The 18,568-nt window shown below is 43.7% G+C and overlaps 1 protein-coding gene across 8 annotated transcripts in view; it reads left to right on the top strand.

The window, feature by feature from the left end:
• The window catches only part of LOC112451706 (growth factor receptor-bound protein 14-like), a 246,693-nt gene that overhangs the window by 78,977 nt on the left and 149,148 nt on the right, over nt 1-18,568 (top strand). For all 8 annotated transcript variants that reach the window (XM_025011510.1, XM_025011512.1, XM_025011508.1 and 5 more), the window contains 3 exons: nt 183-313; nt 1,811-1,891; nt 1,996-2,127. In XM_025011510.1, the coding sequence (XP_024867278.1) occupies nt 183-313; nt 1,811-1,891; nt 1,996-2,127 (344 nt within the window). The remainder of the gene's footprint in view (nt 1-182; nt 314-1,810; nt 1,892-1,995; nt 2,128-18,568) is intronic.

Below are 18,568 nucleotides of genomic sequence, written 5' to 3'. Positions count from 1 at the left end.
GAAGCTAATTATTATTATTTATGATGCAATAGGTACAAAAAATATTCTTTTGAAATATCAATAAGAGTACTCAAATATTATTCTATTTTTTTTATCGTTGAATATATTGGTGTGTTGATAATAGCAACATAGCAATATATTTGGATGATAATGATAAATTGGATGAATTTTTTTTGTTACAGAGCGCACATTAGAAGACCACGAAGATATTCTCGCTGTTCATAGGGAATTGGAAATGTTCGCTTCCCAATACGAGAGGAGGTTCTACTTTAGCCAGGATTTCCTGAAATACGAAGTGTTCATCAAACCTATGGTAAGTGAAAAAATAGAGAATTTAGTTATCTCGCTGAAAAAAGCTGCTTCTCTAATTATTCATTTTTGAAGAAAACGTCAAAATCTTCAGAAAATAATAAAGTTATTGCGTTCTTCGTTACTTTTTACTACAGCGAATGGTAAATTCTGTTCAATCTAAGCGCGTTAACTTACCGACTGACTGAACTTACCAGCCAGGTTGCAGTTGCAGCATACATTTGCGAATATAAGTAACGATGAGGTATACTGTTTAAGATTGCCGACTCTAGGTAAATTTTCTCACCCTCGGTATTACCGACCAACCATTGACCATTCGATATAATTAATTATATTTATATTTGCTATATTAATTTTGCTTTTAATTTTATTTTGTATGTATAAATGCTCATACCGATAGTACATTATATTTTTACGTAACTACAATTTATATTTTCTGGATTTGAAACGTCGGCAATATTAGGCATCTTGAATTACCCCCAGATTTGGCTCGAGGCTTGATAGTCAAGAATTATAAATATATAATATATTAATATAATATGTTAATTCGGTCGACATTTTTTAATACCTTGTCGGTATCTATGTGAACGTCGTCGGTATCTATGAGAATGGTGTCGGTATCTATGTGAATGTTGTCGGTATGAGAATATTCCGCGAAATTTCCGGCAGATCTCTCGTTTACCGGCGAATCGTGTAGTTCTATGCAAAGAAAGATGTAGAGAGAGATGTTAAGGTGGCAGGAGAGACGCTCTTCCGATACCGGGAGCGGCGATGGGGTCTCAAGGATTCGGTAGTATTGATTGGAACATTCGTGTCCTGGGATTTTACAGGATTGAGCACGTAGCTCCGTTTTAAACTTAATACATCGAGATTGCGTAGGGAATGTAAATGATGACTAAACTAAAAGTTGAATGAAATTTTGCAGCTATCATTTTATTGAATCTCGTTAGAAAATGTTAATTTTGTGATATATAAAGAGATGCCGATCCATCAGTTTCAAAGATAGTTAGACTAATTAATATATTCGAACGGATATCAATTAGCAGTTTAGAAATTCAATCAGCTATAGGAGTTCATAAATCTTGTAGTCTCGCCGATGATTGGCCAATTAAAGGATAACGAGCGTAGAAACTTGGGAAATTGAACGTCGTAATCGACACTCTTCGGGGAAATCTTGAGACGTTTTCCTTCTCTTGTAACCGGGAGGGAGGCACTCTTTGCGCGTGAGTGTGCGAAGTATGAATGTTTGTGTTCCGTCCATTGAAATCTTTAAAAAGATTCTTAAGTAATACGTGTGTCTACCACTCCTCGTCGAAATACTTGAAGCACGAGAGATATTTATATTTTCTCGTTCCCGAAATATATTTTAGATCCAACTTTGCATCACTCTTTTCTCCGAGTCACTCTGGTTAATTTTAGAAACGATCCGAAATTCGGTTTCCTTCGTTTTCATATATAAAAAACGACAGTATGTAGACGTCTCTTTAATTTTTTTTTGCAGCAATTTTTTCCCGCGGACATGATCACGTTTCGCAGCGGGGAGGAAAGGGGCGCATTCACCGATGCCGAGAGCGCGCTAAGGGTGAGTACACGTGTGATTTCCTGATGCCGATGTGATCGTCACGAATGAAAACAGTGCTATAGCTGAGACGGCAAATGCATACGTTGCTCATGCTCACGTTGCAGAATTACCTGTTACGGGAGGACAGTGAGTGCCCGTACGTATTCAGCATGGTGTGGATGCGAAATGTGAGTTCGAACGGTTGGAAGAAGATGTACATGCTGCTCCAAGGCCGGAAACTCTACACAACGAAGAAGGTGAGTCCTTTTATCTCACGAGAACACCACGGATTGTATTCTCGTATTATCAATCCCCGATTCTTATTTCATATTTAATTCGACGTATGCGGTTTTGAATATGATACGAGTATACCTATACATATCGATAAGTTTCATGACGGAGCTATACGATTCTTTTCTTACCAAACATAGCTCCGAATATGAATTATGAGCTTTAAACGTTCCGCGGCGAAAGAATTACTCAGCGTTGTTAGCCACTCAATTCAAGCGCATTATCTACCATTTTGTGGCTACGGGTCTGACGTCTTAAAATACGAGAAGACGTCGTTACATAAAGAAATACTACTTCTCAATGTTAATAAGCGAACACATATTCAGCTTACGATGATTAATACGTTAACATGAAGTGACGGTGAGTTTCTCTTCTTTCCTACGCTCGATTATCTTTATGCGATCGCAGTAGAAAATGCAATCTCGCGACGGAGATCGGGTTCTTACTGACTCATCGTCGGTGAAACGTTCTTTAAAGACCAAGTAAGCGATTCCTAGACGATAAACGATCGTCAGGCTCTCTATGTGCATCGGCGCGCGTAGTTCTCGCAGGTGTTAACACTTTTCTCAAGGACTTTGCGGTGCCGTCCGTTATGGATGAGTCACGACACATCGCTGGCAATTTATTTGTAAGTCATTAAGAGACATTAACATGTAACAGCTGGGACACTTTTGTAGCAAAAGGTATGACAACACGAAAGACAACGCTGCAATCTTTTTTACGACTGAAGTAAAGGGGACAGCTTTTTATTCATAAAAATTTCACCTTGCACAAATGCGACATGAAATTCGAGTATAAAATTTTGGTAATGGTTTAACGTTAATGTTTATTTCATTCGGTTTGCGATACGATGCAATAATTTGCGTAAAAGGGGCCAGAACTCGGAACCGGCTGACGAGAGACAATGTTGCTCTCGCCTCACGTCCGCGAAATTGTCCCACGATGTATCGGTTCGACGGTAATGCTGATCCGACTCAGCCATCAAGCCAATTCATTTACATAATTAACATCATGCGATACGACGGCAACGCCTTCGTAGCTCATTCGATAACCGATACGCGAAGCGAAAGGCAGTCATTTTCGAGATAACTAGCGGCTAGTTGATGTACTCGGTCAACTCGGCGAATTCCGAATTCAGTCCGTAGGCGCGGTTTGTTTTAAAATTAATTTTATTCGATTATCGATTCCGCGCCGCGCGCGTATACAAGCGGTAGCTCGCCGTTAAAACTGACGCGTCGAATGGTCGTTTGGCGAACGCGCTTCCGAGTCGCGCGTCATTAATCGCCCCGCAGTAAAGCCAGAATCATATCGGCGAGCGAGCGATTATCCGAAATATCACGCGGATCCTATAAAGAAAAAAATTCCATTTGTCACGCACGCGTAAAATGTCGAGTGAGTTACGACCGCGATCGCTTTACGGCTGGTGATACATCTAGTTAAATAACGATAGCGCGACGAATAATTACAGACGCACTCGTGTACATAGTCCGCACCGATCGCTCGTGAAATATTATCGCTGAATATTCTACCGTTATCGTACATGAGTGCTCCGGTTTACACATTTATTAAGCGATACATGCGCCATTCAACGAACGTACTTAATGTGATTTCCGTCACTCAGTCTTATCTGGAGTGCAAACCAATATTTATTTCCGGTGAAGAATGTGACGGCTCTATTTTACGTAGATTTATCTTCCTTTCTCATTATAACTGTGGAGCTCTCTAAAGGGGAGTTTGTGAATTAATGGCCGATATTGTACAGCCGCTGTAATTATCGACAAGAATCCTTTCGCAAGGTATACACGCGAGAATGCGGCTCTTCTTCTCCCTTTTGTTCTCCGCGTCGCGCCGCCGCGCCGCGCCGAGAACCAGCTTAAAATGCAAGTTGATTGGCTTCGCGCCCGCCGCTGGCGCGTAAGAACATGATTTAATTATTTCAAGCTTCACCGCTTCCGGCGATACCGGTATCAGCGGCTAATATCTCGTCGGACGAAAGCGTCGTTCCGTAAAAAGCTACGACTCGCCGCCATTGTTCCGCCGCTTCGCTCCGACACCTCGGGACAAGACCACAAGTACGTCATTATTACGACATGATTGGTAAAAAAAAGAGATGAGGCTTACGTAATAACACGGGCATGACGAACCGCGGTGTGCTCTGATGAGGCCGCTCACGAGGATCGATTCGTGAGCTTATCGATCCTCGATTACGGCTATCATCACATACACGTCCCGTGAGTTTCGCAGCTTTCTGCGAATCGGATTTTTCTCGCAGATACGGTTTCTCATCGCGCGTTCCATGACGTTCCTCTCAAATATTCTTTTCAATCCGACGTTTCGACATCGCCTTACCCCTCTGGCGATCTCCTTTCTGCCTCGAAGTCTGTAGGAGTTTATTTCTAAAAGTTTATTTCAAGTTGAAATTTTCTGAGATATTCAGCGGATTCAGCCTGTTCGGGAATGAGGGTTAATTGCTCTTGGAAAGTTTCTCGATTATATCTTCTTTCTCGATCAAAACCCGGGAGCCTCGCGATATGCTCGCGATTACTTGTCTTTCCGTCTCTCTTTATCGCGCGTACTCGATCAATTATATTCGCGTAAAAAAATTGCTTTTTCCGTCAATTTTTTTCGACGATCATCATCGTTCTTTCGGCAAATCGGATCGAGGCAAGCGAGCGCGAATAAACACGAATGAATAACTTGCTTCAATGAATGTGCCATCATACTGACGATTGTTCGTTCAAGTTTGCTCGCGTTCGCTCGCTTGATCTGGATCTGGCTTTAAGGGATCGCGATGTGAACGCTAGCCATTCGCACATGCGGAGCGTATCGGGCATTGTATGGATATTCGCGCGCGCGCTCAATGCAGTCGCAAATTATATCGCACGCATACGGAATTCCATTGTTCTTGAAATAATTGTCTTATTCGTTATTTCTAATCCGACGATGTAGAATCAGCCAAGAGAAGCGCGATGCGAAACAACGTTGTGCTCTCTTCTAAGAATTTTATTCATTTTTCTACATCTTTGCGAACTCTTTAAAAGAACTTCGATTTTAAAAGCAAGAAGAAAGACGAAGTAAAAAGGACACAATCCGAATAAGGAGCGCGGGTAGTTTCTCGTGGACGCGTGAAGGATGTTAAGCGTTAGGAAACGAACGAGGAAAGGGACTCCACGGGCGAGGTAATGGAGAAGAACGCGACAATTGTGCGAGAGCGAGCCGAGGGAGTGCGAGAGTGTAGGTACCGATGCTAAATAATACGGCTTTGGGGGTGCCGTGAATAATCCTTACTAAACCTTAGCATTCGCACCGCTATTTCGGTCCTCCCGGTCCGGAATAATTTATGAACTCCTACCGCAACGGCCTTATCTCGAGCCAGCTGAAACTCCCGGACACAGTATATATCCGCTTCCTCTTAATTTCTAGCTCGCGCACTCCCGTTTCTCGGGGGAGATGTCATCGAGAGACCTTACCGAGGCTTTTACGTTAGGGCATCTTTTACGATGGTCGTTCGGAACGCGTCGGACAAGCGGGACAAGTCTTGTTTATTGTTCTTCGTGGACGGCAACGTATCAATGGGAGTGCCGCATGTAATATGCAGATTCAATATACGTTGATGCACTTTGGGGGCTTTGAATAAGTTTACGTGTTTTTATTGTGTTTTTGTCGCGTGTACGACTTTAGAGATATCGATTTGTCTTCTGTCCACTTTATACTCATTAGATTAGCGCGGTTGCATAAATGCTATAGAGTTACAGGGATTATTCCAAATGTCATTTCTGGATAAAAATTTAATTGACCGTTTAAGAAAATTAACTTTTGCTTTGCTCAAGCACGTCAATAAATCATTAGCATCAGATCTCACAGGAAATAACCATGAACCCCCATATTACATAGTTACATCTGTTATATCTATAAATTGTATAAATTGCTTGTATTGAATAGGAACTGACATTTATGTCTGACTTATTGAAAGTCGCGCCGACGTCCGTTTTTATTGCGAGGTAACTTTCGCCACCCCGATGCATTTATCCTCCGGCCTTACCCCCGCGGAGCCCGATCTCGTCCCCGCTAACCCCCTTTTTCATTTCCTCCCTCGCAACAGCGGGCGTGGCCCCGTTATCGCGGAAACGTACCCGCGACGGCAGGATAATTCTTCGTCCGCTACGTACGATCAATTTTATCGGCAAAAAACTTTCGAGCGAGGACGATCCGGGAGAGAAAAATTGCGCGCGTTTTCTCGTAGAAATATAAATACTCTTTCGCGCTGGCTATCGGTGAGCTAAACGAGTTTCGTTACTTAACATAATTGCCGTGCAACTGCCGCGAAGACGTGTTTCGCACGCGAATCGACAAACGGGAAAGTAAAATTGCCAGCGAGGTGGCAAGGGGGGCGGGATCGTATTTTACGACCGCGACGGTCCACTCTTCCAATTTGTCTTTACTTTCCTCTGTAAATTTATCGTAAGTACGGTAATTGCATTAACACGTGATCCGCAGTGTGCCGTTAAGTTTCGAAGGAAATGGCCAATCGTATATATAGCGATCCCTGGAAAAATATCGCGAGTGTCGCATCACTTTTTCCAATATCATTAGGAATTAGCTGGAGCATTAATTTGGCAAAATATTTGATAACAAGACTGTCGAGGAAAGAGAGAGAGAGAGAGAGAGAGAGGGATAAGAAAAAACTAAGGCTAAATTATTTATTTTTGGATTAATTTTTTCATGCTGTAACACATATGTTTCGCTATTCGCCACAACTTTTTTTATTCGAGTTTCATGCAATAACACCTGCGGTAGACAATGTAATGGGATAGCTAATCCTCAGGGCATTCCCTCGCCGCCGTCAACCCGATCGACGTCACAGAGCGAGCCTTGACGCTGTCAATCTCGATTTACACGTAATACCATCCGCGCGCGAATGCGCGTCGAGAACGAGCCGATGCGATGGATAATTTCGATCAACCGATAATGATACGGTCGCAGGAAGCGAATTGGATTCAAGGTAATCATGGGTTACGTCGCGATATGTATATGTTCGTAATTAGTTGCATAATAGTCTGATTTCACGGTGATGTTACATGCATCTGTGTCTTTTAACGCGTGCTTCTGCACGAGAAGCGAGAGAGGTGGTCGCTTTCATTGCCGCAACGTTAACGATCACAATTGTTCTCGGCCGTCATTACTTACGCGTTACTTACACCTCGCCAAGAAAGATGATCACCGCTCGCGTTACTCCGCGTTTACTATGCCCTCTCCCCCTCCTCTCTCTCTCTCTCTCTCTCTGTCTGCCCTTCTTCCGTGCGGTCATAAAGAACGCATTTCGCAAGACATAAATTATGGCGTGCGATATTAGCGTTAATGTGCCGGTCGCACAAAAGCACGGCATTGCGTTTTTAGTGTTAGATACGGACGTCGTTATCTTCATTATCACCGATTTTCCCGACTCGTTTGTCTCTATTCTCATTATGTGAAATATATATTTTTCTTGTATTGTATCTCAGAAACGAGGTGCGATTCCGGGTTTATATGAATATGCTTGTGTAAATTTATTCTTCAAACTTGGTTCTTTTAAACACACTTTACTTTAAAAGCGGGAATGTGTTCGTGGATTATATGTAACTTCTACTTTTTACAACTCTTTTTTTTTTAATTACATTACTAGGTTTGTACACTCGATTGCGCCATAATAGACGCGCGTTCGGCGGCACAAATGTAATTCGGTACAACGGTTTGTGTGAGTAAATTATCTGCGATAGTCGGGGGTATACATTGTGCGGTGTACATCGACCATGCGGAGAGATACTTGGTGTACTTTGTCTCCAGTCACGCGCTGTATAAGATCAGTGTTCTGTCACGGAACCCGGAGACCTCCATTGTTCTGTTTATCGTCTCATCCGATTTCTAGGGCCCCCTGGACCGTAACTTTGGGCCGCGCTTTCGGTCCATTCACGAAGTTTTCCGCAGCTTCCGTCGTAATCGAAGTTTCGGGTAAGCGAGGGCGGGGCAGGGGGTATCTTGTATCTCACGGGGAATGTTAACGGAGTAGATACGGCGCCGTTACGAAAGATAACGACGGCTGATTTACATAGAAGGGCTGGAACTCCGGTCGTTAGCTGCTAGACGCGCTAGCGATCGCTCTGCATTTATTATCGACTCTCGGCGACGTCGCGATGTCGCGGTTGCCTCGCGCGAAAGGAGCTTTTTACGTAGAACCGCCCCCGCTTCGCGAGAGTCGGAAGACGATTCTCCAGAGTGGAAAGTCGAGGGTGGAGAGACGTCGACGGCGACGGCCCGGGAAAAAAGGGGTTGACTGACGGTTTTCCGCGGCAAACAACCGTGACTGATGATCCGTGAGCGCGGGCGAAGCGCGATACGCAGGCGCGCAAAGGTCCCCTGCTCGCAAAAAGAACGATCCGATAATTAGACGCGCGCTTCTGCATCGAGAATTGGATTCTTTTCGCGAGAGCCGAGCGAGGATCGCTGATGCGGATCGCTAGCGCGGTCCATTCTTTCTCCGTTTTTCTCTTGTCCGTTTCTTTTTCCGTCGCTTAAAAACTTAAGCTAACCAAACTAACTTTTAAGAATATACCAGATTTCTGTTGAGTATACAAGTGCAAACTATTTTATGTAATCTTATCTAGAATGGAGAGATGGCAGAATTTTATTTTACCAAAATTTTTTATGAAAAGCGATTAAGTGATATCATGCTAATTGAATCCGCGCTAATTCCTGTTACTTATCTACATTACAATTCCTATATCATCTATTTTTCTCTCGGTCTCTTTTTCAAAATCATAAACGTTCCTTTTGATGTCTAGTCGTATTCAAAAGAGATATAATCACTTTCGCTATTCATCCTCGCTGTTGTCTGGCACTACGCGAGTGATTTTCACTCCAGCTTCACCCTTCCTCGCAATTAACGACGGAACCGTCCACCGACCGAAAAAGCTGGAAAGCCGGCGAAAGAGCTTTCGTTGTTGAAGCGCGGAGGGAGGTGGTCCATCCCGTCGGCGACCTGGCCGTGGCTTCTCTTCCGGAAGAGCGAGCCGCTTGATGGATTACGTCGACTAACGGCCATCGTCTGGACGCGTTAGATTAGCTGCGGCAACGAGGGCGGACCTTCCGTTGCCGGTAACCAAGACCGATCGACTCTCTTTCTCTCGCTCTTCTCGGTTCTCTCTCTCTCTCTTTCTCTCTCTCTCTTTCTCTCTCTTTCTTTTCCTCCCTCTAACCGATGAATGGAAATCGAGGTGGATAGTCCGTGTCAGTAAACTGGTTCTTCCTCGCCGCGCTCAATCATGAGCTCGCTTGTTCTCGCGCGGCGGAGTTATCGAGGCATTTAACGAGGCTTGCCTCGAATGAAAGTGACAGAGATAGGAAGAGGGAAACCCCTCGGCATATCTATGCCAATGAGGAAATCGTACGCGAGTGCAAGATAAAATCAAACTATATTAATAAACATAACTCTTTGCGTTGAAGCAGAATGAAAATCTTCTGAGATATAATGTAGAACTTTACGTTTCTCTTTGAAAATATATTATATTTATCGTATTTTAGTCTCTCTCTCTTGTTTAGAGCATTCAAGGAAAAATAAATATATTGTCGATAACGATAGATAATAAATATAAGCGCAAAATAAATGACAGTTATCAATATCTGTAAACAGGATATTAAAGGAAGTGTGACAAATATCTTGGGGCATATTTTGATCGATTTAAAACCGATCTTTTGTGTAGATTGTTCCGTATAGACTTTTTTAATAGCACAAAAGTGGATAGGATTGTCGTGATGCTGCGTATCTTCAAATTTAATTTAATTTAATCTTTTTTTTTGTTTAACGCATAACTTTCCCCGATGCGATCTCATTTATCTTACGATACTCGGAACAACGAAATGTTCCAGCGAGACAGATTGGGTAAATCGTTACGCGCTATGCGCCGGATCGCGCAACAGACGACGGTGTTGGCGCATGTGAAAAATGAGCTCCGTAGTGCACCGAGAGCCAGAGAAGTGTCATCGTCGCCAATGTTTTATCGCACGGTCCGTCGTATTATAGAGAGTAAATTCCGTTGCAGCTTGCGTGCGCGCGCGTACTCGCATCCGGAGTAGAGAAGCGGGTTAAATTCCTTGTGAAACACGATAAGCTTGCGCACCGGTATATTTTCCGAGCGAACGAAGTGAGAGAGCCTCTGGCTCGTGCGAGTTCACCCGCGGACCTCGCCGACAATAAGAAGGGAGGGGTCATGTCGCGTACACGGGGCGGCCGTAAATACGCGGGTTACTCCCGCGTGCGAGCGAAATTTTTCGAGAAATTCGGAGCCGATCTTTCGCTTTATGAAGACGCTCGCGGTCACGGGTGGCAATCGGTTATAAACAAGCTCATGACTTTTCGAACTTATCAGCTAAGTGACACGGCATATCGTTTAAATCAAAATTCGGGGTAATGACTGATGAATGTGGATTTACGCGCTTCTTGCTATTGCACTTCCTCCGCTATTATTATGACTCTTTCTTTTCTCTCGTGAAGACGAGAAGGTTTAATCACTGGCTTAACAACTAACACAGGTATGGTTAAGCGTGCACTTAAAGTCGTTTTACTCCCCTAAACTTGCCTTTAATGGCGCTCTTTTTCTCGTAATGTCTTCCTGAAAGAACCCTTCGTGCACTATTAGTCCCTGAGAAGTCCAGCTCTCTTCGCGGGTGGGCAGAGAGGGAGGGGGGAGGGATAGAACGAGAACGTTAAGTTTTTCTTATCTACTCAATCTTCTTATTTCTTCCTTCCTCCGTTTTGCGCGCACGCACAATCATGCGTGATCATACTGTAATCGATAAAATTACTCTTGGAAAACATACATCTGTTCCCTCGTACACATGATTTTTTCCTGAAAGATCTAAAAAATAATTATTAATATTCTATCCTTAAATAATATATTCAGTGAATATGTCACACATGGAAGACACTAATATTTTAAAATTATTGATCGCAATGAAAGAGTAGAAAGCTTGTAGCGGGCTTTAGTTTGTAAGATCTGTTTTAGAAACGACTTCGTATTTGAGATGGGTCTTACAAATTATAGATGTGTCTCCTCGTTTTTGCGCCAGTCCCGTCGATCTTCCATATGCCGCTATATTTAGCTAGAAAGGATTTTCTTCCACGACGCGATTTGTTATAGTCGCACATCGATAATGTCTCCCTGCGCCTTGCGCGCGCGCACGCGGGTATAACGGCGACGGCGCAACACTCACAGAAACACAGCTGCATTTATTGTGCACAGCACGTGACGAGCACGCGTCAGCTGTCAGCACCGCTATTCGTAGCGAGAAGTCAGTACTCGGTACAACGACCCTTTACGTGTCATCGCTGAAAGGATCTTATCCGCGCGCGCGAACGTTTTGAGGTCCATTTGTGTCGATAGATTCGTTGCTGGACCGGTTTCTCTGAATGGCTTGGGCGACGGAGAACGTGTTGCGCGAAAGGCCAGTTAACAAATTCAGTTAACATAATCGCTTCTCTCTTACGAGCGGTGAAGCCGGTTCAACGAGTCCGCAAAATTGTATTGATTTACAACGTTAAGGAGCATATATGAATCAACGTTGTTTTAATTAATTTTCTAAAAGTTTTTTTATGGATTTATATTCCGGATTTATGTTGACAGATTTATGATATCCCAAATTAGATATTTAGTGAAACACGAAAATTCGTCGGTCTAACTGGCAATAAATTTAATCAAAACTTGTTTTATCACTGGCGAAGAATATTATATTATTTTATTGAATTAGATATTTAGCGTGCAGATACAAATATTAATTGGAAAACCGTTTAAGTTCAATTTTATAATGTTTTCAACATTAGACCGAACACAAATATATCGTTCGTCTTAATTTGAGCATTTAGGGATGGTTTTCGTAATGCGAGGGAAACTAAAAATCGATTTTTTCAACACACTGTCCAACTCTCCGCCTATTCCCTTAAATTCTGTCGCGGCGTTAGCGGAGTTAATCCGCTTATGGAAATTTCCAACGAAACTTCCGTAATCTCATCGCGCCATGGAGACAAACGACTGGTTTCCATCCGGACGAAAGATACGGAATTTCTCGCGAGCACAGTCGACGACGCTCTCCCGTCTCCGGACTTTTGGCGAGAGTAAGAAAAATCCTTGATGTGCAACTTGGACCATTGTAACGCGGTTCCGCGCGTACGACATTATAGTTATCCATTCCTTTTTATTACAACGGGAAACGTTTATTTATTTGCCTTTTCCCTCTTCCCGTTTCGTCCCTTTTCAATTATCCCGACGGCGTAGCGTTTCGTCGCGAACGTGCCCATTAGCCTGTCTCCCATCCGGGAAAATATTAGCAATAAACCGTAGCGCTACGTTCATTTTCAAAGCGTAATTTACGGCGGTTTTGCTGATAATTATTGTCCGTTCCGCGGACACGCAGAAATTGACGATCGACCGTGCGTGTATCCAGCTTGCGCACGCAAGTGCGTGTATCGGCTGTCGTGTTCGATTCTCGAAGGGGTGCGCCAACAATACTTTTTTTTCTTTTTTTTTAGACATGGGTAACCCTCCCTTTTAACGAGTATTTTCCAAGCCGGTACCCCGACACCCGAAAAATGAGATTACTGATTATCACACGGTCACTAACGATGCTGTGAAGCGAGCTTACGTCATCCACGAAAATCTATCGACATTTTCTCATCGGCCAATCGATCTGTTCGCGCTTGGTAGCACGTGGGCGGTTCGGCTTTACGGCAATCGACAACCACCGAAATTTATTTTATGCGTCAAGCATAGATTAATAGACGTTGTTGACTTATGCGAGATTGATCGCCGCTGTGTCGAGATATTTTCACAGCTTGTTTTAGCGAGTGACGATTTTGTAATGATATATTTGCGAACAACAGACAGAATTTGTCGCGTCGATTATTATTTCTTCTTCTTTAGTCTTTTTATTTTTTTAATATGATTTTTTTATTACATTATGCGAAATATATTATACATTATTAAGTTATTTTATATCTAAGGATGTTTTTAATTAACTTCGGCTTTTTCTCCATTAAAAAAAAACGGTCAATCATATTCGTATCATAAGCAATCAAACGTGAGGAAATCTGTTGAAATAATTTTTATTACGCACAAATCAATTCCGTATTAATCAAAGCACTTATAAATGAAGGGAGCTATGATTATCTAGAATATCTTATATATAATATATTAGGCTAATTAGATAATTAATCTTGTGACAGCGTTGTAATCAGATGGCTACGTCGTGTTTAGTTTCCCTCTATTATTGGCTGCGCGGTTGATGAGAGGAATAGATAAATAAATAACTAGACAGGTGATGAACGCGGGACGAGTGTGCTTATCGATCCAGCGATCGATCGAGGTAGAGCGTGAAAGAGGGTGGACGGGAAGGGGGAGGAGAAAGCCTAGTATTGTCGTGGATTGCGCACGCCAATTAGAGCCTAACAATAGGCCTCCGTTTTTGGCGGAGCGTCTCTATTGTGAGCGACAGCTGACAGCGGAATACGCACACGTATCCGCGATGCCACGACGATCCGTACGCAGCACGCACAATAAGCGATACGCCCGACGCGACGCGAGAATAATACTGACACGTTGCTACCTCACGTGTCGCTCTAGCATAGCGCGGCACGATCCTGGCAGCTGCCCATCGCCGGTTTTCCCCTGAGAAAAGGCTGACGATCCGTTTTCCTTTGGTTATCTCGGAATTATCGCAGACGATCGAAATGATCGAACCGAAAAGTCGGACGAGCAGGCGAAAAATGTCCAAACAGATTACACTAGCACTAGAAGAAGCGCAATTTCAGTTTTACGCTTTAACTGCTTAACTGACATTTTAGAGGATAATTTAATACACTTTCAAAAAAAAATCACTACGTTGTATTTTAGTTATTGTAGATATATCGTTTTATCTTTAATCTTTTATTTCGAGATTTTTGATCGCCACCATAGATATAGCACACATTCAGAACTGTTTTTAAATGTGGATCGCTCTATCTGAAAAAAAAAATATATATATATATATTCAAGCAACACATATATGTGTATATTCTATATTATATGCTGTATGGAGATGCGTACATATGTATACATACATATATGTACGATATCGATCGGGTATATTTTCTATATGCCCGGCGGCATATACACAAGGGTGTACTTCACGGAGGCACGGAAATGGCATTTGAAAATTGGTTGAAGTTAGAGGTGGGTTATCCGATTTCGTCGTTCATTTGCAAATTGCAAGAGATACGCGGAATCGGCTTAGCCTGGCAATAGCAGCAGCATCCGTTTCCCTTCTCTTCGTTAGTCCCGCGTGCGCTTGTATATACATATATCTCCCTCTCCCCTTTATACACCTACTTGCTCCATTCCCTCTCTGGCATAGGGTATTCTCGCTGTTATTCATTCTGCGCGTGCAGTTTCTCTTTGAAAAGCCGAATAATCTATCCGATAATGCACTCCGTGTAATCGGAGCTCTTTTTCAAATTTGCATATCTATTTATTGCTTTTCCATTTATTGCCTTTCTCTTTTCCTCCCCTCCTTTGTTCCCTCGTTGCATCTCCCTCCATTTTAGAGCAACCCCTGATGTGCGGTCGATACGGGTCATACCAGCTGGAGTTCGAGGGATTGATTTTTCACTTGGAACCTGTTCCCCTCGAGACCGAATCAGAAATTGAAACATTTGTCCCCCGTTAATTTTAACGTTAAACGTCGTATTAAATCAAACGTATCTTGTCGTTATGCGAAACGAAGAATAAAAAGTTAATAATGTTGCGAGCATTCACAGCTGGCAAATGAATTACTAACGCAGGAAAATGGGCTCCAATTAACTTCCGCGAGACTATCTTTTGTCGTGTGGCGACCTGGTAAGTTGGCTCGCCTTAATTAAAGGGAACGCAACGAGATGAAATGCGTTTTCCCTCCTCTCCCTACTTTCTATCACCTATTCTGTCCTTCTTCCACGTGTCCTCGCCCATTGTCGGCCTCTCCCTGTTTTCGATTTAGTAAGCGTTTACACGCGCTCATTCCCCTCTTTACTACCTTCTCTCCTCACGTATCGAATCGAAACTCCCCTTATTCAACGGAAGAAAGAATGTTTTTCTTGTCGGCTTTTTCTTTGGTATGTTTTTTGGGGGAGTTACCCTCTGCACCCAGCTTGGAATAAATACAGCAACCGGTTTTCAATGGGGAGGAAAGACATTTTTAGCTCACGACTTTTAGTCGACATTTTGCGAATTTTATTTTTTTTTTATTTGAGCTCTATTGATACTTCCGACATCTGCGATAATGCTGATAATTAGAATAATTATTCCGGATAATTATTCCGTGTGTGAGATGTCGCAACCGTGCTGAATAGTCGCGCAGCGCGACGTGAAGACACTTCGAAGCTGCGATTCGCATCAGGATATATGGCGTGATTGTTTCGAGAAGTTCCCGATTCATGGGATTCGTGACAAAGGCTCAAAGCGAGGCGCGGCAGGATGAGGAAGCCGACAGGGAGACATCGGTCAGACGGCTCTTCTGCGTCTGACAGCCCTAGAGCTACTTACGCCCGAGTGCTCGTTCGTTCGCTCGCTCGATTAATTATACAGTTAATTAGCCCCGGGCGTTCTCCCCATCTCCGACTCGCTCCCGCGAGCTACGATCTACGTGTTCTCCATACTCCCAACAAATTACGACGCATCTGCTCGGAATGCAATTCCTGATATTCTCGCGCCCTGAAGCGCCGCGTTGCGTAGCGCGGCAACCATCTTCCTGGTTTTGCGGAAATTTTAACTTTAAAATAACTGCGTGTATATATAAGCGAGGGAACTTGGTACGTATACCGAATCGTCTATCATGCCAAAAATTTCCGCGACGTCAAAGATAAATTGTGGCTGCTGTATCAGCAAAAATGAGAACGAGTGTATTATGTTATTTTTGTTTCAAGTTATATCGCGAGGACACAAAAATGCAGCTCGCGTACGCTGCACTTGCGAATTTCTTTTGGCTGGTGACAACGTTTTTCGTATTATGTCAGACTCTCAATGACAAGCACATTCGGCAACATTTTTACCGAGTTGCTTGTTTGCGCTAATCTTTTTCGTCTAAAATTACTGCACCGAAAGCAACGGGAAAGAAGCTTCGATCTAAGTCACGTAAGTGGGTAAGATATGATATATGCCTCGCGCTCGCTGTGGAAGTCGATGCTTTCCCGGGCAGAAAAAACGGTCTCTTTTCCCTCGCCCTCCCACGAGGGGTGACTTCTCGGTGACTGTGATGGAACGAAGCCTCGGTTTCGCCGAGTCACTCTTCAGCGACCGCCCCGAGACACTCCGCCGACTAACTTGGTTGTTTTTTCGCGACACTCGGCGCCATTGATTTTCAAACAGTATCTTCGCGTTTTACCCTGCGACTCGGCCGTCAGTGGAGCCGCGCCGCCATCAATCTTAGAGTTTTCCACCTTTCCAAGCAGCGTGTTCCCCCGCCCCTTTCCGACGAAATCGTAGACTAGGAATTTTCGCCGCGACCAGAAATCCCCTCCAACGATATATCGACGTAAAAATAATTCGCGGAATTTCCGCGCGACAAATTTATCGAGCGAAACGCACGATGCTTTATACACGAGTTAATTAAGTGTTCGGGTTCTATCCATTGAGATTACGGAACATGTTTTTATCTTGTCAACCTTATATATTCCGATGTTAATACTTCTTTATTTTCCTACGTGGAACGAGACTCGTGCGACAAACGTGTGCGCGGCGACGGCGCGATCGATGTTCTTCGTTGTACAATCGCCGGGTACTGGCGTATAGGACGATAGGCAGTCGAGACTAATCTCGTTATCGGCGTCGGCCAATTACGACGGTGATTTTCTCAAAAATACGGAACATCGGGTCGTTCTCGACTAACGAGGTTATTTCGCCGGTGGCCAGAGATAGAACGGTCATCGTCGAGCGACTGCTCGATCAAGAAAAGAATCGGCAGCGGCATAAAAAATTATTTTTCTCACACTAGCAAGATAAATATCTGTGATACTATAAGTGCTTCTAAAAAATATTTATATATAAATTTTGTCAACTTGGAATACGTGGAAAAGATCACTGGTTAGAAATACCTAAATATTTTTTTATTAATTTTAGGAATAAGTCCACATAAGTTCTCTAGTTTATCATTAGTTTCGCATTCGAATAAATTTGACGTATCAGGTGTCGAAAATTTTTGCTCTTAGCCGATAAATTTCTCTCTCGTTTCCCGCGAATTCGGCCGAAAGAAAGAAACCTGGCATACTCGCCGTGTAAACAGGAAAGTGATACTTCCCGTTGGAAGAATAGTCGCGCTTCCGGTTTCTACGTTTCCGTCGTCGCCGAAGCGAACAGTTCGAAAAACGCGCAAGGCGCGAGAGCGACTTAACGCCGCTCGATATCGTCGAGGCGAAGTTTATTCTTCCGTCGCGATTTCGATCACGCCGTGTGTCGGCTCGAGGGAGGAGGCGACGAACGTGTCCGTAGATCCCCGTATCGAATACCTCGAGACGCGGCGATATATGCGGCCAAGCCCCAACTTCTTGACATTGTTCCAAGTTAACTTCTTCCGCAGCCGCGACTCCTCGTTTTGTGCGACAATCGCGCGCGTTTTGCTCCCGCTTTTCGCGTATTGCACTTTTCTATTCATTTACCCGCTCCTCGTTACGTGCAAGAAGACGCGACCGAAGGAACGCCTTCTCCGCCTCCACCTCTTGCGTATTTCCAAGTCTCGCGACGAGGAAAATCTGTTGAATTGCGCGCGTTGCCTCGATTTGTGCCAAATGTTTTTGCCCACGTCTGTCCGTAAATAGCGACAGCACCATAAGCGTTGACAACTCTCGATGATACATGAAAAAAGTTAGTGCTGGTGCGCGAGCAAGCGAGGTCCCGGTGGTTTTTCCTTCTGCCGTTTCTAGGAGCAACGTCGATAACAAATAGCGGGACTCGGTGTTTCGCGTGGTTTGACGGAATCGTGACACATCGCGAAACGTGCCGGACTGTGCAGAGCGTTTTTTTTTAAACGACGTAATCCTACAAAAATTCCGCGAAGAAATCACAGTAAATGTCGGGGGAATTCTCGTGGTTTTTTCAAGGAGTTGGGTCTAGTCTTTAATTCCCTTGACAGATCGAAGGGCAATTGTAACGTTCATTGCGTTCAGTAATCGCGATTTATCTCGACGATTGATACCATTCCGATCGTCGCCGTCACGCTGCTTCCTGTCTTTTCCCGAAAGTCGTAATAACGGGGAGGAAAGCTGGGAAAACGGCCGGGTTTTATCGTTGGGCTTCCCTTCGAACAACGTTTCTGCGTTAGGGAAGCGTTTTCCTTACTTACGATTTCCCGAATGTCCGACCCGACGTTTAGTGG

The sequence above is a fragment of the Temnothorax curvispinosus genome, unplaced genomic scaffold (assembly GCF_003070985.1).
Source record: "Temnothorax curvispinosus isolate PA1 unplaced genomic scaffold, ASM307098v1 QBEX01002454.1, whole genome shotgun sequence".
Lineage (NCBI taxonomy): Eukaryota > Metazoa > Arthropoda > Insecta > Hymenoptera > Formicidae > Temnothorax > Temnothorax curvispinosus.
The sequence above is the reverse complement of the archived record's forward strand: the minus strand, read 5'-3'. Positions and strand labels throughout refer to the sequence as shown.